This window comes from Manacus candei, unplaced genomic scaffold (genome assembly GCF_025592945.1).
Source record: "Manacus candei isolate 608988 ecotype Guabito, Panama unplaced genomic scaffold, ASM2559294v1 h1tg000035l, whole genome shotgun sequence".
Lineage (NCBI taxonomy): Eukaryota > Metazoa > Chordata > Aves > Passeriformes > Pipridae > Manacus > Manacus candei.
In genome coordinates this window covers 3,807,616-3,833,952 of record NW_026138083.1, presented here as the reverse complement: position 1 = coordinate 3,833,952, position 26,337 = coordinate 3,807,616, and the positions used below count along the sequence as shown (strand labels likewise).

The following is a 26,337-nucleotide window of genomic DNA, read 5'->3' as shown; positions in this document are numbered from 1 at the left end:
AAAAAGGCCTCGGTGTGGGCCTTTCTATTTTCTGTCCCTGTTACTCTGTGTCACTGTGACATCTCACTGAACTCAACTTGCTCATGTGTGAGGAGCTGGAATTCCTGTAGGAATGATTTTATGTGTGTTGTGCAGACTGCAAAGAGAGATTGATGCTCTAAGGGCTGGAGCACCTCTGCTCTAGAGACAGGCTGGGAGAGCTGGGGCTGTTCAGCCTGGAGAGGAAAAGGCTCTGGGGAGACCTTACAGCACCTTCCAGGGCCTAAAGGGGCTCCAAGAGAGCTGGAGAGGGACTTTGGATAAGGGCCTGGAGTGATGGGACGAGGGGAAATGGCTTCACACTGAAACTCTCCCCTGTGAGGGTGGGGAGCAACTGGCACAGGTTGCCCAGGGAAGCTGTGGATGCCTCATCCCTGGAAGTGCTCAAGGCCAGGTTGGATGGGGCTCTGAGCAACCTGGGCTAGTGGAAGGTGTCCCTGCCCATGGCAGGGGGTTGGAACTGGATGAGCTTTAAGGTCCCTTCCAACCCAAACCGCTGTGATTCCAGCTCTGCCTGCTGGAAGGAGCCACACACACCCACCAAGCTGAATGAAATTTGGTTCTACCCTACAGCACACAGTGATCAGTGAAGGAAGGACAGAGTGAAGCTGGGAGAATTCATGAAACTGCTGGACAAACTGAAACTGTTTTCACATATCTAAAGGAAAACAATGGGCAGGTGTTGTCATATCAGCAAGAGATGCTGCAGAAATCACTGTAATTATAAACATCACTGGGACCAGAGAGCCTTGATTGTTAGGCCACATCCTCTGCTTCTCTCCAGTCCCTGTCAATAGGCTGCAGTGGAATCACTCCCATATTATGCCAGTTTAAACAAACTACAGCTTTACATTTAAAAAAACCAAAAAGAGTACAGCCTGCTTCCCAGCCCTCTGACTTCCCTCTCCTCAGCACATTTTACACAGGCTGAGGGACCATCCAGTTTTCCTTCAGTAGAGGACTTACCCACTTCTCACTTGCTTGACACAGGCCTAGTATTTTCCTTGTGCAAAGTGCAAACACTGGCCATATTTAAGACCTGCCCAAGGGTTCCATGGGAGAGCTGAATGCTCATATTAGTGCCAGCACCTCTTGCACAGACAGCTGCCTTCCACACTCAGCCTCCACTTAGGCCTTGCAGGCAGGATCCTGACCATGCCTGCACAAATTGCTCTCTGAAAGCACAGCCCCCTGCTCGTCATTCCCGGAGCAGACCTCGTTGCCCAACTGTTACATGGAAGCCCTGGAGTTGCCCCTTGCCTACGTGACCTGAACCCAGGAATGCAGGGACGTGGGGAAATCGGAACGTAATTCTCATTGTGAGAGCTGAACAACCACATCCACTTGCAATCCAAGCTGTCTGGACTGGGATTTCGGAGAAACTATCAAATACTTCCATTTTCTTTCCTGCCCCTCCTTCAATCTTACTCCATGTGTCACTGCTGCTCTGCAAGGAGGCTCTGCCAGCTCATCCAGGCTGGCTGTCAGCCCTGTCCTTTGCCTTTTAGCTTTAAGGAATGATCCCCTGCTGCTGTCCTCTCTCTGTGTTTCTTTAGGTCATCAGCTGTCTTTTCTCCTCACTCCACTCACCTTGCAAGGCTTTTCCATGAGAGGTAAGGAACACTGAGGAACAAAAATCTGGTTTTATCCAGCTGCTTTCAGTGCTGCATGTGACTGTAGCTCTGCTTCCTACAAGCGGCCCTTGGAGAGGTTGGAGCAGGAAGGCACAACCCAGGGCATCCTGCACCTCAGTAATTCCAGGCTGGATAACCTGAGAGGAGGCTGCACCAGCCTGCTCTCTCTGACACGTGCACCAGCCACAGCACCAAGTCATCTGTCATCCCACCCCTGGTGCACCAAGTCATCTGTCATCCCACCCTGTGTCACCCAGCACGTCCCGGCCACGCTCCAGACATTCCCCTTAATGCTCATCATCCTCCCTGATTCCTGCAATGTCCCGATCAGACGTGGTTCATCCCACCTGATTTACACCCAGGGTTAAAGACCACAGGCTCGGGGGTCTGCAGGAGCCAAGTTACTCATCCCACAGTGCCAGATGTGGGAGAGGTTTCCCAGAGTGAGCGAAAGCAGCGCAAGGGCGGCTGCCCCCGAAGTTGTGCAACACAGAGATGAAATCCAGGACAGGAATGTTGTTTAGATGAAAACAAAAACCTTCGGGAAACTTATACCTCAGCTCAGCCACAGCCCTCTTCCGTACATCGTGCTTAGTTAAACCCAGATCAGAGTAAAACCCCACCGATGTCAGAGGGCTGCTGTTTGCTCTTAGTCACACCAAATTCCGCAGGGAATTTCACCGGAACGTGTGTTACTGCAGCAGAGACACACACCCATAGTTTTCTGAAACCTCAGGCTAAATAATCCTGTTCCTGCATTCTCTCCCTCTTCTCTGTAAGAAAATGTCTCGCTCGTGCTTGCTCCGTGGACAGACCTGGGAAACATTTCTTTTGTTGGCTTTAAAATCCATTCTCCAGACTTTTTCAAGGTATTTTCATTCTTAACCATCACTTGGACCGCGGCCAGCAAGAAACATTCACCTCTTAAACTTTACAGCCTGGTACCATCCTCGCCTTCTCCTGCTCTCCCCGAACTCTGCTTATCTTGGTGTCACTGAGGAATGCAGGGCTCTGCCCGAGCATTCCTGCGGGCAGAGGGGCTTTGTGCAGCCTTGAATCGCCCCCGGGGAGGGGGCGTCTGGTTCGGCTCCTTATGCATCACCCGTGTGAAAAGGCTGACAGAAACGCCTGCTTTTACTAAACACGCCCTCAGGTTGCCGCTGAAACCCTTAGAAAAGCAGAAAAAAGCGGAGCAGAATAAAAGGTGACATGAGAACAGGCCAAAGCGGCCCACAAAGGGGAAATCTCTGCCCGCTGCTACCAGATATTGGAAAGAAACTGGTGAGAGAGGGCTGCTGCCTGCCCTGGGAGACCTTCACCAGTACCTGGGCAGCTGCCCGAGATACAGCACCATATTCCAGGTGATGAGAGTTTCCTGGGAAGGTACAACACCTGCTGCAAAAACTGAGCATCCAAAAAGCAGAAACAAAGCCAGAAAATAAAAGTAACAAAAGGTTGTTTTCCGAGGGTGCTCTGCCTCTTGCAACAGGTTCTCTGTATCACTCAGAAATCAAGCGCCCCCGGGGCAAAAAAAGCCTCCACCTCCACCGAAATGAGAGGCTGCTTTCCCAGTCTGACAGTCTGCTTGCCTCCAAAACAAAGCCAGTAAGGTTGAACTCATTAAAGTTAAGGCAGGTTTTGGCTCCCCGGATTTCCTGGAGGGTTTTTTTTTTAAGATGTTAAAAGCAATAAGACAACCAATAACCCTAAAGTAACCACTGAAAATTCGTTGTCTGTAAATACCGAGCCAAAGGCAGCAAACACAACACCAGCACTTCATAGCCCAGGGCAAAGCCAGGCCACCTGCCTGCGTTCCAGCTTCCCAAAGAGGAGCAGTGCAGCAGGTCTGGGAAGCCACAGGGAAGGCAGGAGCTGGACTTTCCTCCTCTTGTAGCAAATTCTTCAGATTTTTTTAACCTGCCCCACCGTGCCCTTTGATCCCTGAGGTACCTGCCGTGGTGCACGTGCCGGGCCTGCACTGCCCTGCTCCCAGCCCTGCCCCACCAGGGTTAATATGGGATTAGCCCCTCATCTAGGAAACTATCTGTCCTGCCCTGGAGCCATTCCACGGGGAACAATATGTACATCTCTCCAAGGGAAGGGCAATGGCTCCAGGGAGTCCTACTGAAAGGCCCTATCTCGCTCTGGGGATGTTCTGGTGTTTTTCAAGGCTCTCTCCCCACGCAGATAATGAACCACACGGTCCATAGATAAGCTCTGAGTACATGTGCACAGGCAGGCTCAAGGTTTTGGGGCAAGACCTTTATCTGCACTTTAGCACCAAAGTGGGGCTGTGCTGCCTGCACGTCAGGGATCTGTTTTGTTGTCCTGATAAAGAGAAAGCACTGACTACTGCTCTCCTTGGACATTTTACTAATCAGTTGTCTTACAGTAGCAACAGAATGACCACCCTTTTGCTTTTGCTTTGGAAGGATCTCTATCAGTTCACCCCTGTCTGGGATACTGACTTTATTCTCTGCTCTCCATCAGCCCAATTATTATCCTGAATTGTGGGAACGCTGACAGACCCAGCTCAGGGCAGGTCCCTTGGTGGGAGATGGTTCACGTTTTCAATCCCACTTTTCCAGCAAAGGACGAGATAAGTAACGGGAAGGGAATTCTCCCAAGCCATGTGGAACACAGATGCAGAGCAGGGAACACAACCCTCGCCCAGCGGGGGGAGAGGCCTCCCAAGGCTGTCCCACGGGCTGAGATGCTGCCCACCCTCTCCATCGGCACAGAGAATTCCTCTCTGCGGGAGGAGCAGGTGAGGGTTTCACTTCTGACATTCCCTAAGGGCCTCCTTAGAAAAGTCATTTGTCCTGCACGAACATTTCTGGGATTTACTCCCAGGAGCAAGAGTCTTAGAGAGAAATTTAAACACTTGAAGCCCTTTATTGGCGCCTAGAGAGAGACCAAAGCCCGTGTCAGCAGACAGAGCCTCAGCTTTACATCATCCTGACCTGCCAACAAAGGGACACAACAATTCCCCTCCCTCCCCCCTTGTCAGGGGGAGATGTGAGAGTTGGGACTACTGACACTGATCTTTTTCCTTTACCCCCCGCCTCTGAGACAAAGACGGACAGGAGCAGCCCTGCCTGAGCGTTGGGAAACAAGAGCCCTCCCACCCCGCTCCCGCCAGGGCCAAAGGAGCAGGGAAAGTTGCCTGGAGCCGCCCCCTCTCTAGGCGAGGGGAAAGCTGGATGCGGGGGAGCGAGCCTGGAACAAACCTCGCCTGAGCTTGTGGGCAGAGCCGCGAGCAGGGAAGGCTGGGAACAGAAAAGAGGCATTTCACGCTCTCGGCTGAGTCACCCAAGTGTATAAAACCAAGGCCGGGCAGTCGGAGCCGCTCGGAGCGGAGACACGAGGCAGCGGGACTTTGGGACAGGTACGTGCAGGCGGATGCGGTTTAGAGGCAGGGACTAAGATTAAATCCAAGACTGGAATCCAGCGGTCCAATTCCTCCCATCCTCTCCCTGCCACGTGCTGCGGAGCACGGGATCCAGCGGCTCCGGTGACCGGGAAGCCGTGAGGCTGCTTGGCTCTGTCACGGTTCCGTCTGACAAAAAGGACGCAGGCAACAAAAATACACTATTTTGGTGGTCCAGGATGTACTCTTTTGCTTATCCCTCCTTCAAACATGGGACGGCAGCAAAGGATAACAGTCCGGGCAAGACCTGGCACCATTCAGGGAACAGCAAGTAGCTATTAAAATTTGGAATAAGTCTGAGATATTCCATACTACGTGAGGATTCGGTCACCTCCCTACGTAATATGTTTTTGGATGAGGAATGATCACTTTGATGCCTGGCAGAGCAAAAGACAGCTCAGTAAGAAAAGCATTAGTTTAGGGCTGGGCTTAATTTTCTCCAGTGACACAGATTACCTGCGGGGCCTTTCACAAGTCATTTAGGACTTTTTGTTTCTCTTTTAAATGACAAAGACAAAGCTGGGGCGGGAGGAGGAGGGAGCTCAGATGCAACTGGAACACTGAATGTTTCTTGGCGCCCAGGCCTTTGGGGCCCTGGTCCAGGAGCGCACTCAGTTTCTGACCGCTTCCACTGAAATGTGGTTCAGGATTTGCATTCCCAGTGCATCCTTTTCCCAGCAGCTGGGCTGTGCAGTCTGTCAGCAGTGCCGGCTGCTCGGGAGCCCCGAAGTGCCTGCGGGGTCCCCCCGTGGCTGTCACTCGGAACGGGCAGCACCGCCCTGGCAGAGCCCAACAAGCCCCGGGGCTTTGCTGTCCCAACTCCTGCTAAGGGAAGGAAAGCCCTTCCTAACACAGGAAACGCACTTTTACCTGCCCACTCCACTGCAACCCAGCCCAGTTTGGGCTCCTGTCCTTTAGAGACTGACAGCCCTCCCCAGCCCTTGGATCCATACACTTGCTTTGCACAGGCAGCCTCCCAGAGAACAATCCCTTGCCACGGGCACACCTGCCCTGTTGCTTGGGCATCGCCCCGTTGGAAAACTTCCCACTGGGCTGGCCAGACTGGACACTGCAGCAGGACAGCCTGCTGCACTGAGGGTACTGGTGTGGGATACAGCTTGGTCGCTTCCTCCATGAAAAACTGTAGGCACACTTAGACTACGAGTGTGTGATACTTCTGTCCCCAAGGGTTCATGTTTACTTAGGCTTAATTACGGAAGAGGTAATAATTATCACTTATCACTGCTCGGATGTAAAAGGAAAGCATTTAAAAAATGTTTCACTTTTAAAGTGCTTGTAGTTGCCTGGAGGGATTTTAATTTAGCTCTTAACGTTGATGTTTTGTTTTCCCACCCATCCGGAAACAAAACCCAAACAGATCTTGGAAATTGATTGCAAGTCACTTCGGAGAAGGATGTTTCCAGGCTTGCTCGTCCTCTCTCTGCTGGTGGGGAGCACCGCGGCTGGCCCGGTGAGCAGAGCAGAGCCTGCAGCATCCAGGGATGTCACCACCTTTTTCCAGCTGGCTCAGGAAGACCCTTGGGAGAACGTTAATCTCACCAGCATGTCCTGTGAGGATCGGAAGAACAGGACCTGGATCACCCTGCAGCTGACCAACAGCAGCCTGACAGCTTTCCCCGTCTGCCTTCCGGAGGCCCTGGAGACCTTGGATCTCAGCAACAACCTCTTGGAAGAGGTGAACGGCTCGGAGATCGCGAACCTGCAGCGGCTGCGCGTCCTCTCGCTGAGGCACAACCACCTCTGGGCAGTCTCGTGGGGACCTGAAGCCCTCAGCAGCCTCCTCAAGCTGGACTTGAGCTTTAACAAGCTGTCGTCTGTGCCACCCTGCCACAGCTCTGCCCTGCCCAACCTGAGGTGGTTGTCCTTGGCTGGAAACCCACTGCTGGAAATCCAGCCGCTGGCTTTTTCCTGCTCCCCTCAGCTGCAGATGTTGAACCTCTCTGCGACACTGCTGGGGCAGGAGGACAGCAGAGGGATTAGGGAATCTGCTTTTGCCATCAGCACAGCTCCCAGGGAGGCCACGGACAGGCCTGGAAACTCCATCCATGTGCTTGATCTGAGCGGGACTTTCCTTGAGAAAAGTAAGTTTCTGGATTTCCCACTGTAAACACGGGGTTTGGTCAGGCTGGGGGAGCAGGAGCCTTGCTGGATGATGGGATGATGGCTCCCATCCTGACCCAGCCCGGGGTGGAGGGGGAACACCTCACACAAGCTGCAAACAGCTGGTCCAAGAGTGCAGGGCACTGTCACACAGACCAAGGGAAGGGCAGAGACCAGACACCACGAGACAGGGCTGTTTGTCCCAGCATAGTCACCCCCCTCCATCCTAATTCCACTGTCTGCTACTGACAGTCATCCTGCTGTCAGCCCTGGGATTAGTTTTGGGACACAGAGGAGGAAATTAATTTCTCTTTCCAGACAGGCTGCTGAAATCTTTCTTTGTCCCCACAGCTACTCTGCTTTGTACCTCTGCAGTGAGGGAGCACAGAGAGAGGCTTTCTGTGTCAGCCACAGCCTGATACTTCCACACAGGGAGACAATCCCTGCCCTGAGCAGTTTACAGGATAGTTTTTTCCCTCTTACCAGCCCCAGTTTCTAACTGAGGTGCTGAGGCACACAGATGTTCGATGCCTTGCCCAGCTGCCCTCAGCCTGGGGCAGAGCCAGGGCCCTGGGGGCTCCTCAAGCCAGAGGTGTCACTGCAGCTCCCATTTAACTGATACACCACCACATTTCCTCCATTAATTTGCCTAATCCCTCCTGTGAGCAGTGAGTTACTCAATTCAGTCATGGGATGGAGAGGACCTTTTGTACCAGACTCATTCTTTTACTTTCATGCCTCTGGGCTGTTTTTCCTGTGCTAGGAGAAATGAGAAGTTATTTGCCTTTCTTGCACCGGGTCAGGGCTTTGTAGACATCTCTAATTTCCACCACTTCCCTGAGCAGAGAAATCCTTGTTCATTTAATCTCACCTAAAAAGAAAGCTATTCCATATCTCTTACCAGCTTTACTGCCCTTCTATCTTCCCTTATTTTTCTCTGCCCTGTTTTACATATTAAAAATCACACATATTACAAAGTTACAGCTGCATGGGTGTTTATGCACTGCTGTATTGATTTTTGCTCTATTCCTTTCCCAAAGAGAGCAGCTGCAGAGGACGACAGAGATACTTCATATCTAGGAATTCAAACCCTTTTTCTAGGCAGAAACCCACAGGAATGCTCTGTTTACGTAACAGGTGTAAATGTTTTTCTGCTTCAGTTCAACCAGAGTGGACCAGAGACTTGCCCAACCTCAGATCCCTTCACCTGACAAAGATGCCACGATTAAGAAGCCTCAACACTGACTTTGTGAAGTCCATGCCTGGTCTCCAAGAGCTGCACTGCCAGGACTCCCCTTCCCTGGGTTTTGTGAGGACAGAGATGTTTGACAGTGCTCCTCATCTGAGCCATCTCTCCTTTGAGAAGTGAGTTGGTTTCTTTTTTGTTCTCCCTCACATTAAACCTGCATCTTGGAAGCAGACAAAAATCCTGTCCATCCCACTTTCAGTGTGAGAGGTTAGCATAGTTCCTTGTTTAGAATTAGTAAAAGCAATGGTCTAGTCCTTATTCTCGAGGTAACAGCTCTTGGTATGTCACACACCCGAAATACTAAAGAGAAACAAAAGTCTGAAAGTGACTTATCAAAATAGCACCGAGCAAGATTTCTATAATATAGGCCCAGGTTACAAGCACGTCAGAGAACAAACATTAGAGCACTGGCTGTGCTCTAGGAACCAGTTTAAGGAAAATAAACCCATTTAAAGCAAAAAATCCCACTGGATTCTATCCCTCACTATGTCTAAGACAGAAGAGAGCATCTTCTGAGCACGGAAAGGGCAGGATGGTGATTTTAGTAACTGGCTACTGCCAAGGGAACTGGGAATACTGCTTTGTGCCTTACACACCCTGGGTACTGAGCACACTTCAGTCCTTGGAAGATAACTTAGTGTTTGCTAATTATTGCATTTGTCATCTTGCAGCTGTAACCTCAGCTCCTTTAATCCTTGGGACACCAACTCCTCGGATGGCATCACCATCAACCTCTCTGGAAACCCTCTGCTCTGTGATTGCCAGCTCTCCTGGCTGCTCTCCAAGCCCAAGAGAGTTGTGCTGCAAAAGTAAGTGAGTTCGAGGAGATGAAATATTGCTCCTCAGAAACAGCTTCAATGTGTAAGTGGTCTGGGGAGAAGACATTCCCTACCATCTAAGTTATTCAAACTCCTTGTGTGTTCTTCCCTTTCACAAGAGGTAGAAATGCAAAATAAGGTCTCCTTCAGGAACAAAGCATAAAGTATTATTAGGTGTGAATTCTACTTTAAGGTGAGAATAACATTTTCTTTCTATTTCAGACCACATTTCTCTATTAGCTGGAGATAAAAAATAAGCTGGCTTGGTGGGCCAGCACTGGGAGCAGGAACTGGAAGACTATGCAAGATCTTTAGCAAATTATTCCCTCCTTACCCTGCCATTCCCAAAACTGAGCACGGGCAGTCAACAAAACCCCTTGCAAATAGCACCATTTCTCACCTATTGTTTTCATGCTCTCCTACAGTTCTATGGACTAATTAAGATAAGCTGTAGTTAAAAGAAGTGCTTTGCATGTAAATGATCTCCCTTGGTTTTGAAAGACCACCGAGAAGATTTGTCATCAAATCTCTGAGACGGCAGGGAAGTAGAGTGTTAAAATTAGATAGTTTGTCATCGGGATGGGCTTAGCAGTTGCATTCTTTACCAAAACTTCAATGTCTGAGTAAAGAAAGAACTCTTAGTCATCTAAAAGTGCATCCCACGTCATCTCACCTCCAGCTGCCTAAACCAGCTGGTTTCAGGATCCTGAGGATCCTGTTACATCCCTCTGCATTGTTCACCTCTTAGTGTGGCATTACAGTCTGACCCTTTGGGACAAGTTGCCTTGAACTCTTGATAAGGTTCACAGCCCTTGTACCAAAGGATGTTTCCTCCTGGGGAAAAGATATTCCTGCACCTTACAAAACCAGAATCCCAGTGAGCTGAATTCCACAGCCAGTGCCGTGGAGAGCCATCTGCCAAACACAGGACTATCATTAAGACAACTTAACTTTGGTCTAGGTTTGTCCTCACTAAGATAAAGACTGACTTTGACAGCAGGTTGCCAGTTGCAGTCCAAGCAGCCTAAGGAGCCTGCAATGTTCTTATGGATCTTGACTATTCTGTCTTGTCCCCTCTGCAGGGTTGGGGAGACTTTCTGCACATCCCAGGAAGATGGGGGCAGACCTTCAACACCTGTTTCACTGCAAGAGCTCTACAGTAAATGCCAGTCTGGGAGCAGCAATGTCACACTGCCCCATTCAGACACACCCTCTCCTGATCATGATGCTCTCAGCTTTACCAGTTACGATGCCACTGCTGCGGTAACAACAGACTGGGCTCTGCTCTCCAGAGACACTTACACCAGCTCCCTGATCCTGGGGGATTTAATGAGTGCCACAGCCAGCCCAATGCTCACCAAAGACACTTCTACCAGCTCCCTGATCCTGGGGGATTTAATGAGTGCCACAGCCAGCCCAACGCTAACCAGAGACACTTCTACCAGCTCCCTGATCCAGAGGGATGCAATGAGCACAACAGCCAGTCCAATGCTGACCAAAGACACTTCTACCAGCTCCCTGATCCAGAGGGATGCAATGAGCACAACAGCCAGTCCAATGCTGACCAGAGACACTTATACCAGCTCCCTGATCCAGAGGGATGCAATGAGCACAACAGCCAGTCCAATGCTGACCAGAGACACTTATACCAGCTCCCTGATCCAGAGGGATGCAATGAGCACGGCTCTGCGCCCAACGAAGCCAGAGCTGATGCTCACAAAGGCCAACAGTTCCTCCCACCAGGAGGAGGCAGTTCCTGAATCCACAAGCAATCCCCCTTCCTTCACGTCCGTAACCTCCTTCCCGGTTTTCCTCAAAGAGCTCTTTGCTCAGTTTGGCTCCACGAGTCAAACAGGAACAGAGCAGCCCAAGGGAGAGCTCAGAACAACCAACACAAAGTCTCCCCAGGAAGGTCCGTCCAGCCAGACCACCAGTCGTTATTCTGCTGGAGGAACAGGAACCCCCAACACCACTGACCATTCTGGTCACTCGTTTGCCAGCCCTGGTGGGGAGGGCACCCCCCAGGGTACCCCACAGCCGAGCCCCCCAGAGCTGAACTCAAAGCCCGCTCCCACCAGGCCGCCGGCACACTATGTCGACTACTACGACTACGATGAACAGCCGAAGGAAACCCCAGTGCAAGTGGGACACATCTCCTGTGACTACAACCCCTGCAGGCACCTCCAGAAGCCGTGCAGTGAACTCCAGAGCGTGTCCCAGTGTTTATGCCCGGGCATGTCGACGGAGGATGAGGTTCCAGACCCGCCGAGGCTCAGCGAGGTGACCGAAGTTACAGACAGCTCTGCCCTGATTCACTGGTGCGCCCCAAATTCGGTTGTTCACACCTATGAGCTGCTGCTCCTTGCCCAAGGCAACGAGGACAGGCAGTTTGTCATGGATAATATTTATCCCACAGCCAGGCAGTACACTCTGTATAATCTGTCACCATACACCACTTACAACATTTGCGTGACAGCTTCGAACAAAGCCGGGTCAAGCCAGATAACAGGTCAGGAAATTCCAGGTAATTCGTGCACCAGATTTAAAACAAAACCCAGCTACAAGTCTGTCTTTGTTGCTCTGTCTGCAGCAAGTGGATTCTTTCTCATTACCACGATTGTTTTGTCTGCATGTCTGTGTAAGGCATGTAAGAAGCCTCACAGTGAGCAGTATGGTACACACTTGGTCTCCTACAAGAACCCGGCCTTCGATTATCCACTAAAAATACAAACCAGTAATTAGCTCTGGGTTACTGTTTTGCACATTCAGAGCTCACTGTTTCCATCACCTTGGTACGTTTTTGGGAGACTCTCAAAGCATCTTTCAACAAAACTATGAACAACCAGATTTCATAACCCTCCTGTTTCTAAGGGAGAGCAAACCACCAGAAAGAAAAACTAATAATGAAGGTATCAACCAGATAAAAGCCTCTGGACTGTGGTTCATGTGTTAAGCAGCAGCAAAGCTGGACACTAACCTTGAAAAGCTGTTTTTATAATCACCTACAAATAGAGTGGCATGAATTTCACACAGTGAGAGGCTCCCTGGCCAGCTGTCTGCCTCCAGTGTCTCATGGACACAATCAGCTGAGAGCCATGATCCAAGGTGCATCTAGCTGAGCGTGACACACTCTGCTTTTATTCACAGAGGGAAGCTGGGGGTTCAATTTTTTAAAGGCATTATCCAAAAAGGGAGTGTTACTGGAAGGAGTGAGTGGGCTCGGTGACAAGGTGCTGTGCAGCTCTAACTCCATTAAGCAACTCCAGAGGCTGCAGCTGCTCGGCCTCACTTCAGTTCAGGAAAAAGAAACAAAGATTAAATGTAAAAAGGACTGTGCAGGATCCTTCGGGCAGGGATCATTGTTTTGTCTTGTCTTTGTGTGATGTTGGAGTCTCCCAAGTGCTTCCACAAGCAGTTCCCAGGCAGTGGGGGTTTGCAGTACAGCACTGACCCAAGAAGTGGTAAGGGGAGCACGGTAACATTTGTTTCCCAATGGATTTTAAGTAGAGATGGTTGTTCCATCCCAGTAATCCATGCCATCCCCAGATTTAGCAGCTGATTTACCTCATAGAGGCAAAAAGATGAGTAATGAAACAATTTAATGTGTGTGTTGCTGAGACTTGAAAAACCGAAATCCCATCCCCTGGCAGCAGAGAGTTCTGCAGACATCCTCCAGATTAATTTTTGGGTGCTACTTTCTGCTACAGCGATAGTAAGAGATGCTGACAATCCCAGCTTTGAGCTTGCTGTTAAAATTCAGAGAGATGTTTGTGGAAGGGGAGGCATTTGTCCCAGTCAGATACTTCCCCAGAGGTTTATGGGAACATAAACCTGCTGCTGTACAGACACTGTGTAAAGTCCCCCCAGACCTGCTGTGCAGTGCAAGAGACTCTCTGTTCTGTTCTTTTTTAATGCTTTCAGTATTAACAGAAATAAAAGCTACAGAGCTGAGTTCTGGTTCTTTGTTAAAGACTTGGATCTTGGTGTTGTCTTTACCACCTATAACGTTTAGCCTGAGAAATTAACTCCTTTTGTTGTTTTGGAAGAAACTTTCAGCATTTAGTAAAGAAATGGTTTTTATGATGGTAAATTTGTGTTCTCCCATGTCCTAGGAGCTTTCATTTTGCCTGTGCAGAAGGTGGCTCTGCCATCCTCACCACTGCAGGCTTGCAGCCCTTTCATGGGAGTTTGTGGCACTGGCAATGACACGGATTCCTGCTGTGTGTGTCTCCTGAGCTTGGCTGAGCCCCGTGACTCAAACTCACAATAGAAGGGAAATGCAAATGGAGAAGGATGGAGTCACCTTTCACTTTGAAAATCTCTTTTATTTTCACACTCTGGTAGTTCAGACTTGTCTTTGTTTGGACTGGGGTTTTCATATTTATTTCTGGGCTGATTTTCCCTGCATTTCCTGGAAGGACTAGCGAGCAGGCACAGATGATAGTCATTATTTCATCTGAAGTGAGCAAATGAGTCAAAGACTCATTTTCCCAAACTGGGGCAGAGATCATATATTCCCTTGTGTTTGTACAACACAGAGACCTTGGCTGGGGTATTTGGGTTTACCAGAAACAGAAACAAAGTGGAGCAAAATAAGAGATTTGTGAATAGCAATTTATATTGTCTTGAAGATTAACCCTGGGGGAGGACAAAAAAAATAGACACTGCAACTGAAAATAAAGATTGTTTCAACTTAACTGAGAGTTAGTCCAAAGCAAGAGGACATTGTTTAAAATGAAATTTGAGAGGACACATCTAATTACCCTTTACCACACTGCAGCTCATAATCACTGAGCCAGAAAGCCACAAAGCACCAGAATTTGACTTCCCTGAGGATCAGTGACCAGGGCACACTCCAACCTGACACCACCTGGAAGTGCAACCTCACACCAACTTCAGTCTCTTGAACCTTTCCCATTGTGAGATTTGGGTTTGTCACAACTGATTTCTCTTCACTTTTTCCTGATATTTGTGCTAAGCTACAAGAAGTCTTACTTGGTTAAATTACATAGACACTCTGAAATAATTTTTAAGTTACAAAAGCTTATGGCTTTGTTCTGCTGTACTTGAAAAATTCCAGCTTGGATAAAAAGAATCCTTCCTGTATTCCCACCCAGAACTCCTGTGTCCTGTAAAGAGCTGCTGCAGCTCAAGAACAGGCAAAATAACTATTATTCAAAAGAGCAACTCTCATTTGAGTAAGTCACAACATTTTCAAAGTAAGTATTCAAGTATAAACCTTTCTTTGGAAGCACTGCTATTGCTAGTTCTTAAAAAGGATGTAAACTTCTAGAAAAACTCAATCACCACATCATCCCCTCTAGGCATCTTATTGTAGCTGCATCTACTGATTTAGAAATAAAAATACAACAAGCAATATTTTAATCAATAGGGCAAAGTTATCTTGAAGCCCATTTTCTGGTTTCTGCAAAATCCAAGCACAACTGCAGAAAAAAAAATGTCATCCCCCCTCCCAACCTCAAACCCCAGAGCTGTCCTTGTAAACACGACTCATAACCAGTTTGGATATTTCCAGCATTTCCAATACTCCTAGCAGTGGAGTGAACTCCCACAGCGCTGTTGGGGACTGGAGCAGTGAGAACAACCAAGGGGCCGAACAGAAACTTTCCCACCCACACACACAAACACAAACTAGGAAACTCCCAGCTTTGCTCCGCCCGGTTGTTCCTCCCCCTCTTCCCCCTCGCACCCAACAGCAAACGGTTTGTACCTCCAGCTTCAAACACATCGACCTTTGCCAGCACGACTGGGGTAACCCACACACCTCTCAAACAAAAGCAATATAAAAAGCCAACCCATTAAAAAATATAATTAATATTCCACTTACTGTTCTGCAGCTCCACTTGTCCTGTGTCTGTGTGAGGGGAAGATCACTTGGAAGCGCAGGGAGCATTTCAGTGCATTCTTTGGACAGCCTGTGTAGGGTTTTTTCTGGCTTTTCTTCCTAAGAAGAAAGTCTCATCAAGATCCTTCTCCATTCAGTTGTCAGTGTTTTTCTTCTTTCCAAAGAACCAAGTCCAAGCAAAGCAAGTCCACAACAGCCAATGGTGTCCATGGGGGATCCCCAGGGTGTCAGGGCAGAAGTGAGCACTGCTCTGTCTCCAACAGCAGTCACTGAGTCTCATGGAGTCTCCCAGCAGAAACACTCCGGGAAAAGGAGCTGATCCCTGAAAAGGCCTCCACACAGGGAAGAAAAGGAGCTCTCCAAGGGCCAGACCCCTTGCTGGCTGTGAGGGAACAGAGAGGGACCACCCCATTTTCAGTGCTGATGCCGAAAAGTCATTCAGAGCTGCAGTCCCTGAGAGCCCTGTGAGCAGGTGGGTGGGAAAGTGCAGAACAGCAGCACCAAGTGCTGCAGCCTGATCCTGATCCTCCTCAGGGACAGAAGGGAGCCTGCTTTGGAGAGCTGTCCCAGACCAGAGGGGTGACAGGCATTAAAAGGGCCAGCTGGGAGATGATGCAGTCCAAGGCAGGAAGCCCACAGTGCTCCCAGCTCCATCAGCCTTTCATGGAAGGATGCACAAGCCAAACCACCACACTCAGGATTGCTCCGAGGGCTCAGGATCTTGCTTGCCAAGAAGCCTCTGATTTCCTCTTTACCTGTGAAATACAGAAATATTTATCACAGGTGAGAACATGTTTTGTGTTTGCAGACAGAGATATTCATAAAAGAACATGTTTAAACTCCTGGTGCTTTTTCTTCTCTCTGCTCTGCAAAGGATGCAGTTTGTTCTGCAGCAGGACAATATATTACAAAGGTAATCCCAACCTCTCTGAAGAGTAATCAAGCAGCACAACAAATAACAATAATAACATTCTGAAATACGTTCAGGAAGCAATCCCTTACAGCAAGGCTAATGTTCTGCTGGCATCTAGAGGGAGAGGGTGGAATCATCTCCCCAGGTACTCTCCCACATGGAAATACTCATCCTTTCACCGCAGCACTCCACCCTACAGAGCAAGGCTCATTTGTACTACTCGTGTGCTCTCCTCTGTGCACCTGCGTGTCCTTCCCTACTCACACGGGAAGGGAGAGAGGGCAGAAGTGCTGAAAATTAGCAGCAGCAGCAGTCCCAGTCCCACAAACTGTTACTCAGTAGCTTGTCTGTCCCTGCCTCTAATTCTTTTTGTAGCCTTAGGACCAGGAATTTCTCTGCCAACTTGCCACTGATAAGGAAAAAAATGTACTTTTTTTTCTTAAGAGCAAGGAAGGAAAAATCAGAAGAAATCGAGTAAAAGAATGCCAAGAAAACCCATAAACCCCAGAATCCCTCGTTCACTGTCTCTTCCAGGAGGTGGAAGCAGTGATGCAGCTATCCCTGCTGTGCAGGACTGGCAGCTCCTGCAGGGCTCAGCAGCCATAACTTCTGGAATGAAGCTCCACAAAGAGGGAAAAAAAATATCACACACTCAGTACTAGGCTGAGACTTTCTTCTTCTTTGAAAAAACTAAAGTATCCTTGCTGTGTTAAATATTTTGTGCTGGGAAGGCACGAGTATTATGCTTATTAAATGTTTGGAAGGCACTTGCTCTTATCAGAGCATGATTAAGGAATGGTAGTTAATATCTTATCTAAGGCCATGAGGTGAAATGATGTCACCCTCTTTTTGGCAGTCATTCCTTCTGCTGTCATCACCACCACTGGTAGTGTTTTGTTGCCTCTGCCTGAGTAAAATAAAACTTGGAAAGCCACAGGGACATCGTGGCAGCAACAAATATCCCAGAGGACTGAGCTCTGTCCTCAGTGTGCCTTTCACTAAAAACCTCTCCTCTGTGCAGCTGCCTGTTCACACAAAGCCAGAGCAGGCAGAGTTTCTTCCACATTTAGTCAAAATCAGGTCCAAGTCCTATTTGAAGGACATGGGACAACGGGACACTGCAGGAAGAAGGATAACCATAAGGCTGCCCCTAAATACATGCAAGTAAAAAGAAAAATAATCTCTGTTTCACACAGAATGGAGCAAAAAAACAAGAAGTAGCCAGAGCCCTAAACAAAACTCAACAGCTTGATAGCCCCTCGTGTCTGCTCGTCTAAATTACAGGTAGCAGGCAACAAGCTATTTTTATGACTTGTTTGTGGCACCAAGAGACAAAACCCAGAGCCTGCTCTGGATCAGCCTCCAGCCAATGCCACCTTCACACCTGCAAGGACCCGAGATCAAATGAAACCACAGCAGGGGGTTTCTGTTGGACACAGAGTGAGGCAGATGGACTGACAGTGGGTGACAAAACCCATTAAATGAGCCAGAAAAGTCATCTTAAATCCAGCACAAACCTGCTGGCTGATGAAACCCTCCCTCTGCCTGAAGCCCAGCTCCAGGGAAGGAACCCTGCCAGACCAAAATTGTCAGGAAGAAGGGAGCCACTAACCACAGCAGCCCTAAACTTAGCTCAGCAGCTCCCTACAGACCAACTCAAAACCCAGGCTCCACCCAGCAACGGAACAAACCTTGACCCCAAATGATTCCCAACACCAGAGGGGCTGGTTTAGCCAAGCACAGAGCTGTGTAACAGGGTGGCTGTGACAGCATCAGATGTAACCTGCATTTCCTTCGAAATCCCGGGAAATACTCGCCCCTGACCCTGGGACAACACTGAGCAGCACGTGACAACTGCTGGGAACAACACAAACCTGGCTGTGTTTTCCTGTCAGGTCTTTGGCTCTCTGCTGATTCCAGCTATAACGTTGCATTACTGTTAAATATGCAGGATTTGGTGCTGTTGCCATCAGTGCTTGGTGGAATTAAAGAGCAGGGTCAGAGTTCCCAGCGATTTCAGCCATTTAGGATGTGTTTCTGATGGTTTTGGAGGTGACAAAAATCCAGATTTATATGCAGGTGATATAAATCAAGACTATTACTAGGAAACCTTTCCCCCATGTGAGGATGGACCTCTCTCTACCTTTACACTTACAACTGTTTTCTTCCCTGCCTGTTAAAAATTGAATATTCAAAGGCAAACACCATTCACTTCCAAAACCTCCTCTCAGTCACCCGTGTTTCAGCGGTGCATAAACCCAGAAAAATAAAAATCAAAAGCAACTGCTAAAAATGAGAGGTGATGAAATCACGTGACTGTGGAATCTTTTTTTCCCCCTCTATTCTTTTTTTTTTTGTTCTGACAACTGTACCAAGGCTTTATTTTGACATCTCACGGTACAAAGCTGCTGCTGGCACAAGAAAATTGCTCACCATAAGGGTGTGTTTCACTTGCAATGAGCTCCTGATACACTTAGAAAGGGAAAACAACCTCAAGAGCTCCCATCCTTCATCCAGCATCTGACATTAGCAGCACCTTGCTGGCGCAGGGACACATTTCTTGGATAATTGTCCCTACACAGGAGCACTTTAAACCCTGACTTTTCATACTCAGTCAGAGATATGCCATAAAAATTATAGTGTTTAGGTATTACATGGACACTTTTCTTTCAGTCAGAGCTCTTTTTTGAACTGCTGTCTTACTTTGAACAAAATGAATTCGCTGTGTGGTTTCAAGTGTGTGCTTTGCATCTAAACCACGTCATGTTTGTGTCTCTTACGGCAATACTGTAGTTGAGGCAAGATCATCCTAAGAGGTATAACTGTTACAAACCCCTTAATATTGGTGCCACATAAACCCGGGAATGTGGGTGTAGCTCTATGCCCGTCCTGTTCTGACCCAGGGCCAGGCAGCCCCAGCCATTCCCTTTTATTTGTCTCCCTGTGGCATCTTGCAGCTTTTCCCTCCTAACTCCGGGACCTGCTGTGCCAGCCCACCTGTTCTGGGTAGGTTTTGAGCACCTGGTTTCGTTTTATCTTTCACAGAACCCGTTGCCAAAAAGGGGTTTAAGCAGCAGCTTTGTCGCGAGTGAAGCGAGACTGGCTTGAGCTACAGGAAAAGAACAGAAACAGCGTATATTTTCTTGTAACACAGTGAACTTCCCCGGGCTGTAGAGCCCCAGCCCACACCATCCACCCCTCAGTGTCCCGGCTCCCTGAGGGGATGACCGGGCTGTAGGACTCATCCCACACCGTCCATCCCGCCTTCCCCGGCTCCCTGAGGGGACGACGGCGAGATCCCCCGGGCCTCCATCCCACACCATTCGTCCCTCAGTGCCCCGGTTCGATGATGGCGGGATCCCTGGGGCTCTAGAGCCCCGTCCTGTCCTGTTCTGTCCCATCCCTCCCTCCATTCCCCGCGTCCCCTCAGGACGATCCCGATGGACGCGCTCCCTGACGCCCCCCAGCGGCGGCGCCCCCTCAGCGCGGCGCGCGCCAGCCCCGCCCCCGCCAGGGCGGGAAAAACCCTCCGAAGGACCCTCCTTCTCCCCTCCCCTCGCGCGCGCGCGCGCCCGGCTCCTCCATAGGCGTCCGCGGCGTTCGCCGGCCGGCAGGAGGAGGGAGGAGTTTCCTGCCGGCGCGGGCAGCGCGCAGGCGCGCGACGGGCACCCTCAGGCGGCGGCAGCGCGGAAGGCCCCCGTTCTGGAAGGATCCCGGTGTGCCCGTCCCGGCGGGCCCGTCCCGCGCTGATTCCCGGCTTATCCCCACATCCCGGCCATGCCCGAGAGCGCGCCCGGCAGGGCCCCCGCCGGGGCCGCCAACAGGGCCAAGGGCGCCTACCAGGACCGCGACAAGCCCGCCCAGATCCGCTTCAGCAACATCGCGGCCGGCAAAGGTGTGTGTGGGGGGGTGGAGAACCGCGTGGCCCTATCCCTGGGAGCTGGAATTCCATGTTTTTAGGCTGGAGGTGGAGGGGGGATGCGATACCCGGCACTGACACGATTCCCCCAGCGATTACGGGGTGCATCACGTTTCTTTGTTATCTCTCAGGTTTAAAATGGCTGCGATCAGACCATCAGATATTAATTGTTTAAAAGAAAGATCTGCGTAACTCAGTACTGATATTGCAGCGTTTTACGTCATTCCATTATTTGAAATCATTTAGTATATCTGGAAACTGCTTAGTAGTTTATATTTAGAAGGCACATTTAAGTGCTGGAGTGTTTGTAGTTCTTTAGATGAGCTCGCAAACGTTTTCTTCTCTTCCCAGCTGTTGCCGATGCGATTAGAACAAGTCTTGGACCAAAGGGAATGGATAAAATGGTATGCTCTTAATTTTTTCCGAAATTTTTTCCCATTTTAAAAACATTAAGCTTAGTGAAGGTATCATAAATCCAACATGTCCTATATAGTATGCCACTTTTTGCCTTAAGTTTTTCCCAGGTTTCAGTTATTTAAGGGAAAGAAGGAACTAAATGCACATCTGGGTTTGGGAAATGAAGCTGTCAGGGAGAACACTTGGTGTTGAGTCTCAAATTAAAGGTCTGCTGATCAGAGCTGTGCCTCTCCCCTTCCTTCCCAGATCCAGGATGCTAAAGGAGATGTGACAATCACTAACGATGGGGCCACTATCCTGAAGCAGATGCAGGTCCTGCACCCCGCAGCCAAAATGGTGAGTGGTTCCTTTGCCACGGCTGGGACAATGATTTGTGCCACAGCTCAGTTTCTGGGATGAGAAAACATGGATTTGAGGAGCATTACCCGCTGGTGACAGAGAGGAAGCTTTGTGCACTGTGCTCAGGGAACATTTATTTTGCTTGTAAGATGTGCTGGGGAGTTACGAGTCCTTATTTCTTACCCAGTGTCCCTTGGGCATAATCCCTCTGGGCGTGTTTTAAGACATTAAAAACCCAACCCAAACCTTCATCTAAGAAAGAAAAGTCCTGTCCCAAATCCCAGGGACAGAAGGGAATGAGAAAAGGGAATGAGTTGTGTTCAGGTGGTCTGAGGATGCAGCACCCTGGTCCTTTGGGATGTTCAGTGTATTTCTCTTGGATCTGATTGTGGTTGGAGGTGGAAATGAGCTTCCTGTGACCCTCCTCCAGGGAAGGAAAAGATGAACCTGTTGGATAGCAAAAAACTTTGCTTCTCTAAGTGATTTATTTGACCACAGTTTTATTTCAGCCAAACAGGGGGTACAAGTGTGGGATGGAAATTGCAGAAGGTGCACACTTCAAATTAACTTCAAATTAAAAAGAGACATGATTCAAGCTAATATCAAAGTTAATTTCAGTATTGCTGTGTTCCTGAATATCTCATTTTTTATTATTGTGTTTGCAAGTAAGCAGGAATATATATATATTATATATATTATATATATATATATATAAACTTCTGTCATAATTTCTCCTTTAGTTGGTAGAGCTGTCCAAAGCACAAGATATTGAAGCTGGTGATGGCACAACATCTGTTGTTGTCATTGCTGGAGCTCTTTTGGATGCCTGTTCCAGACTCCTTCAAAAAGGTAAATATATATTCATATATATATATATATATATTCATGTATATATTCATATATATATTTATATATATATTTAATATGCAAGTAGTAAAGTCTTCTGTCAACTTGTGTCTGACAAAGACTTAAAGTAGCTGTTCTCAGTTGAAAAGATAAAGGGTGCATCCCACTCCAGGGAAATTGAGGAGCTTCCTACTGAACTGTGAGAAAATCTGACTATAAAATCTGAAATAAAATCCCTGTCAGGCTCCTCACAGGCATCACTTGAACAGCAGCAGTTTTGAGATTGCCAAGGGCAAAGGGAACTTGGGGAAGGTGTTTGTGAGATGTCAGGCATGGCAGGAATTGTCCGTGAGGACAAATTATTTGGAATGTTACAGCTTTTACCTTCTGTTTTAATGGTGGAAAGTAATAAGGGAGGTCATGCACCTGTGAAGAACATATTGCTGAATCTTCTTCCATTTATTCTGATCTGAGTCTTTTGAATTTTCAAATGGAAAAAAGAAGAAAAAAAAGAAAGAACCATTGGTTTGAAAGCATGAACTGCCCGAGAGCCTTTCTTTCTTTATGCACAGGAATTCACCCCACCATCATTTCGGAGTCATTCCAGAAAGCTTTGGATAAGGGTATTGAGGTGCTGACCAACATGGCCCAGCCAGTGGAGCTCAGTGACAGGGAGACTTTGCTCAACAGTGCAACGACTTCGCTGAACTCAAAGGTACGGCAGCTCCTGGGCTGGGAACCTCCAGCCAAGCCAGGCCTTCCAGCTTTTCCCACTGTGCTGCTCTTCCCTTACTAACAGTACCCTGAACATCGTAAATCCAGGCTCAGAAGTCTCACTTTAAGAGCCTTTCTAAGAAAGAGAAATCCAGTTGTCTTTGGGATTTCCAGGTCCTTGGAGCAGCCGTCAGGAAAATGCCTTGTTGAGACACTGGGTGGGCAGGGAGGGAAAACAAGCTTTGATTCAAAATTCCAGAGTCAAACACTGAAGTGCAATGACAACATTGTTTGGAAATTGCTGTTTCTCAGTGTTAAATCTCTCTTCATTATCAAATCCCTTAGGTTGTGTGTCAGTATTCCAGTTTGCTTTCTCCAATGAGCGTGGACGCCGTGATGAAGGTGATTGACCCAACTACAGCCAACAGCGTGGACCTCAGAGATATTAAAATTGTTAAGAAGTTGGGGTAAGAAACAGCTTGTAATTGGATAAATTTTATCCCTCTGAAATCAGCTTTCCAGAGCTCCAGTCATGGCTTGTGTTTGTTTCCAGAGGCACAATCGATGATTGTGAACTGGTTGAAGGACTGGTCCTGACTCAGAAAGTGGCAAATACCGGCGTGACCAGAGTGGAAAAAGCCAAAATTGGCCTCATCCAGTTCTGCTTGTCAGCTCCAAAGACAGATGTAAGTCAGACTGGGGCTAGAGAGAAACCTCGTGCTCTGGGACTTACTTGGGAGATGCAAATGTTATGGTGACACGTGGTTTTTTAAGATGCTGTGATGTCAGCTCTGTGCCACAGCTAGAGGGAAGGTCTGCTGGGTCTTAAAAAAACTTACAGTTGGTATGAAAACCCAAAATTGTTTAAAATTATAAGAAATACTGAACCATTTCTAATAAGATGTATTTTCCTGTTGTGCTTGTTGGCTTTGAATCACAGGGTGCTAAATTAAAGAACATGGAATGATTGGACACTTGCTTTTTAAGTCAGCAGGTGCTCATAGTTGCTTTTCTCTTTTATTTTCTATTCTTAAATAGATGGACAACCAGATAGTTGTTTCTGATTATGCTCAAATGGACAGAGTCCTGCGTGAAGAGCGAGCCTATATTCTGAATTTGGTGAAGCAGATAAAGAAGGCTGGGTGCAATGTCCTGCTAATTCAGAAGTCTATTCTTAGGTATGTTAATACCAAATTGGTGGCTTTCTGTCTGTGTTTCAGGGAACAATTTGAATTGTTTGGAAAACCTGGAAAAATTAAGCCAAATAGTAACAGTCACACTTGGCAGAGTAACAGTGACTGTACCTTTAGAAAGCACTCTCATTGTCTCTGTTTTGAGTTCCATGACATCCTTACTTTGTACTCTGAAGGAATTTGAGCACTGTGGCCTGATTTCTTCCCTCTCGTTCTCAGGGATGCTCTCAGTGACCTGGCCCTCCATTTTCTGAACAAAGTTAAGATCATGGTGGTCAAAGACATTGAAAGAGAAGACATTGAGTTTATATGCAAGGTAAAGTGGGTTATATAAATTAGTAGCAGTGTTTAAAATCTATCCCAAAACTAACTGCCCAGCCAGGGCCAGTTTATTATGACACTTTCTCAAGCTTCATGTTTTGACTATAATGCAAAAACATCCATTTCCCTAAAAACCATTCCCATTCTGTCGAGCAGCCACACTTTTAGAAGGATTCAGGACGGATGTAAAAGCCACAGCCCTGACACTCTGTTTTACTGTAATAAGCAGAAGAACAACATGCAGGGTACTTGCTGACTCTGCAGTCAGCCTCTGGATTAATTTTTTTTCCCCATTATTTTTTCAGACAATTGGAACTAAGCCTGTGGCTCACATTGACCAGTTCACCCCTGACATGCTGGGCTCTGCTGAGCTGGCAGAGGAGGTCAACCTGAACGGTTCTGGGAAACTAATAAAGGTGAGTGAGGGACAGAATGTTAATACAGCTTAACATCTGCCAGCTATTTGAATAACAGTTGATAACTTTAATGGCTTTTATTACTGAATTTATTACATTTAACTACCTGCTTCTAAGCTCTGAGTAGCACCAGCTTGGGCAGTGCCATGGTTTTGCTTGGCCAGACATCAGTGCTGTTACAGAACTTGAAAACACTGATGGAAGTGTCTTTTTGTCCAGAACCTTTTCTCCCCCCAAGTCTTAGTATTTGGTTTTATGTTTTAGATTACAGGCTGCACAAACCCTGGAAAAACTGTGAGCATCGTGGTCCGTGGATCCAACAAACTCGTCCTGGAGGAAGCCGAGCGCTCCATTCACGACGCCCTGTGTGTCATAAGATGCTTAGTTAAGAAAAGGTAACGACACCATTTGGTTCATGTGGTGAGTTAGTAACACACAAAGCTTGATTGTGATGAGGTTTGGTGTTCCTTTCTGCCCCCAGAGCTCTGATTGCAGGAGGAGGAGCCCCAGAGATCGAGCTGGCGCTGCGGCTCAACGAGTACGCCCGGACCCTGAAGGGCATGGACTCCTACTGCGTCCGTGCCTACGGGGATGCCCTGGAGGTGATCCCCTCCACCCTGGCTGAGAATGCAGGGCTCAACCCTATTTCCACAGTGACAGAGCTGAGGAACAGACATGCCCAAGGAGAGAAAACAGCTGGCATTAACGTCAGGAAGGTAAGAAGGAGTTATGACACCTGGAAAATGCTTCGCCGTAGGGCTGGACTAGTGAGAGGGCAAGTTCTTGTCTCATAACAGTCTCCCTAAAATTAGCATCGAGGGAAACTACAGTTTCCCTCAACAAACAGCTCACCCTGAGCACTGGTAACAGGAGATATTATATAAACCTTACCCACAGGACAAGAAACATCCTGTGTCTCTACAAAAGCATTTCAGCTACAACAGTAGATCCATTTAGAATCATCCATCAGTATGATCTGCAGTGGAAGGTGCTCATGTGTTAGGAGTAGCACCACAGCCCAGCTTCTTTTCAGTTGTCACTGTTGAGCTTTTCTCTTGGCTAATTTTGACAGGGTATGTCAAGTGCTTGGGGAGAGATGTGTTCTGTAACACTCCTGTTGAAAATAGAGGAGGACAAGCCCTGTGAGAGTCTAGGAATTGACTGTCCTCAGGATTCTGCTAAAAAAACCTGTGCTAAATCTAAGTGTAGTCTGACTTGCACAAACTAAAGGCTCCTTGTTCCCACAGGGTGGCATTTCCAACATCCTGGAGGAGCTGGTTGTGCAGCCCCTGCTGGTGTCTCTGAGCGCGCTGACTCTGGCGACAGAGACCGTGCGCAGCATTCTCAAGATCGATGATGTGGTGAGTAGTGTTGGCCTCGTGTTTTGGTTCATCTTTCCTTCACAAGCACCAGGATAGTTCATGGCATTAACTTGCTGTGCTTCAAAATACAATTACTGTGTAGCATTCTCTGTTTATGTGCTACTTAAGACCATTTGGCCCTTTAGTAACAGCAGTTGGGACAAAACCGCTTTATACATACTGCACCTTAAAGCAAGGAATTAGAGCCACCAACCCCCAAGATCTTTAAGCAAATAAGTAATTGTGATGTATCCTGTGATTTCTTATGCCTGACTGTGTGAACTCTTTGCAGGTGAACACTCGAGGCTGAGCTGAGCAGAGGAGGGACTGTGCCCGAGGGCTCCTGCCCTGGAACCTGGAATACGGTTTCCTCACCAAAAGCGCCTGTGTGAATTGTCTTAAACTCCACTGAGACTTGTGTACTTTGATCAGGTTAACTTAAAAAAACAGTTTGTTTTTGAAAAGGAAATGCTGTTTATCAATAAACACACAGTAGCCCACCAAGTCTTTACCTTATTTCTAGCAGAATTATAAAACAAACACTGTTTTACATTTGCTTTTCTGTGCTCCCAATCACCTCTGAAAAGTTTAACAGCAACTAATTGGCCCTTGTGATGTGTTCTAAGAACAGCCCTGAAGTGCACTCCAGTAACATGCTGAGTTAGAGCTGCTTCTCCAGAAGCTTTCCCTAAGGGAGTGGTGTCACTGCCCTTGATGATGCCGGGCTGGAGAGGAGGAGGA

General features: G+C 48.1%; 3 protein-coding genes across 4 annotated transcripts in view; 2 read left to right on the top strand and 1 right to left on the bottom strand.

The window, feature by feature from the left end:
* Positions 1-19,588, bottom strand: part of BMP2 (bone morphogenetic protein 2) — a 217,232-nt gene extending 197,644 nt beyond the window's left edge. For both annotated transcript variants that reach the window (XM_051793066.1, XM_051793067.1), the window contains exons 1-2: positions 19,068-19,588; positions 15,140-15,912 (exon numbers count right to left, since the gene is read on the bottom strand). The gene's annotated coding sequence lies outside the window, so the exon portion shown is untranslated. The remainder of the gene's footprint in view (positions 1-15,139; positions 15,913-19,067) is intronic.
* On the top strand, positions 4,872-13,244 carry LRRN4 (leucine rich repeat neuronal 4). The gene is made up of 5 exons (XM_051793060.1): positions 4,872-5,061; positions 6,482-7,205; positions 8,385-8,589; positions 9,145-9,282; positions 10,374-13,244. The coding sequence occupies exons 2-5, from the start codon at positions 6,518-6,520 to the stop codon at positions 12,031-12,033; spliced, it is 2,691 nt and encodes an 896-aa protein (XP_051649020.1). The 5' UTR covers positions 4,872-5,061; positions 6,482-6,517; the 3' UTR covers positions 12,034-13,244.
* A 153-nt stretch (positions 19,589-19,741) lies between the features above and the next one.
* CCT4 (chaperonin containing TCP1 subunit 4) lies at positions 19,742-26,096 on the top strand. Its single transcript, XM_051792660.1, has 14 exons — positions 19,742-19,965; positions 20,341-20,393; positions 20,653-20,742; positions 21,486-21,594; positions 22,164-22,306; positions 22,651-22,772; positions 22,859-22,991; positions 23,344-23,483; positions 23,718-23,814; positions 24,125-24,235; positions 24,500-24,630; positions 24,717-24,951; positions 25,483-25,596; positions 25,889-26,096. Exons 1-14 carry the CDS (start codon positions 19,848-19,850, stop codon positions 25,904-25,906), a joined length of 1,614 nt encoding a protein of 537 aa, XP_051648620.1. The 5' UTR covers positions 19,742-19,847; the 3' UTR covers positions 25,907-26,096.
* Positions 26,097-26,337: the final 241 nt, after the last annotated feature.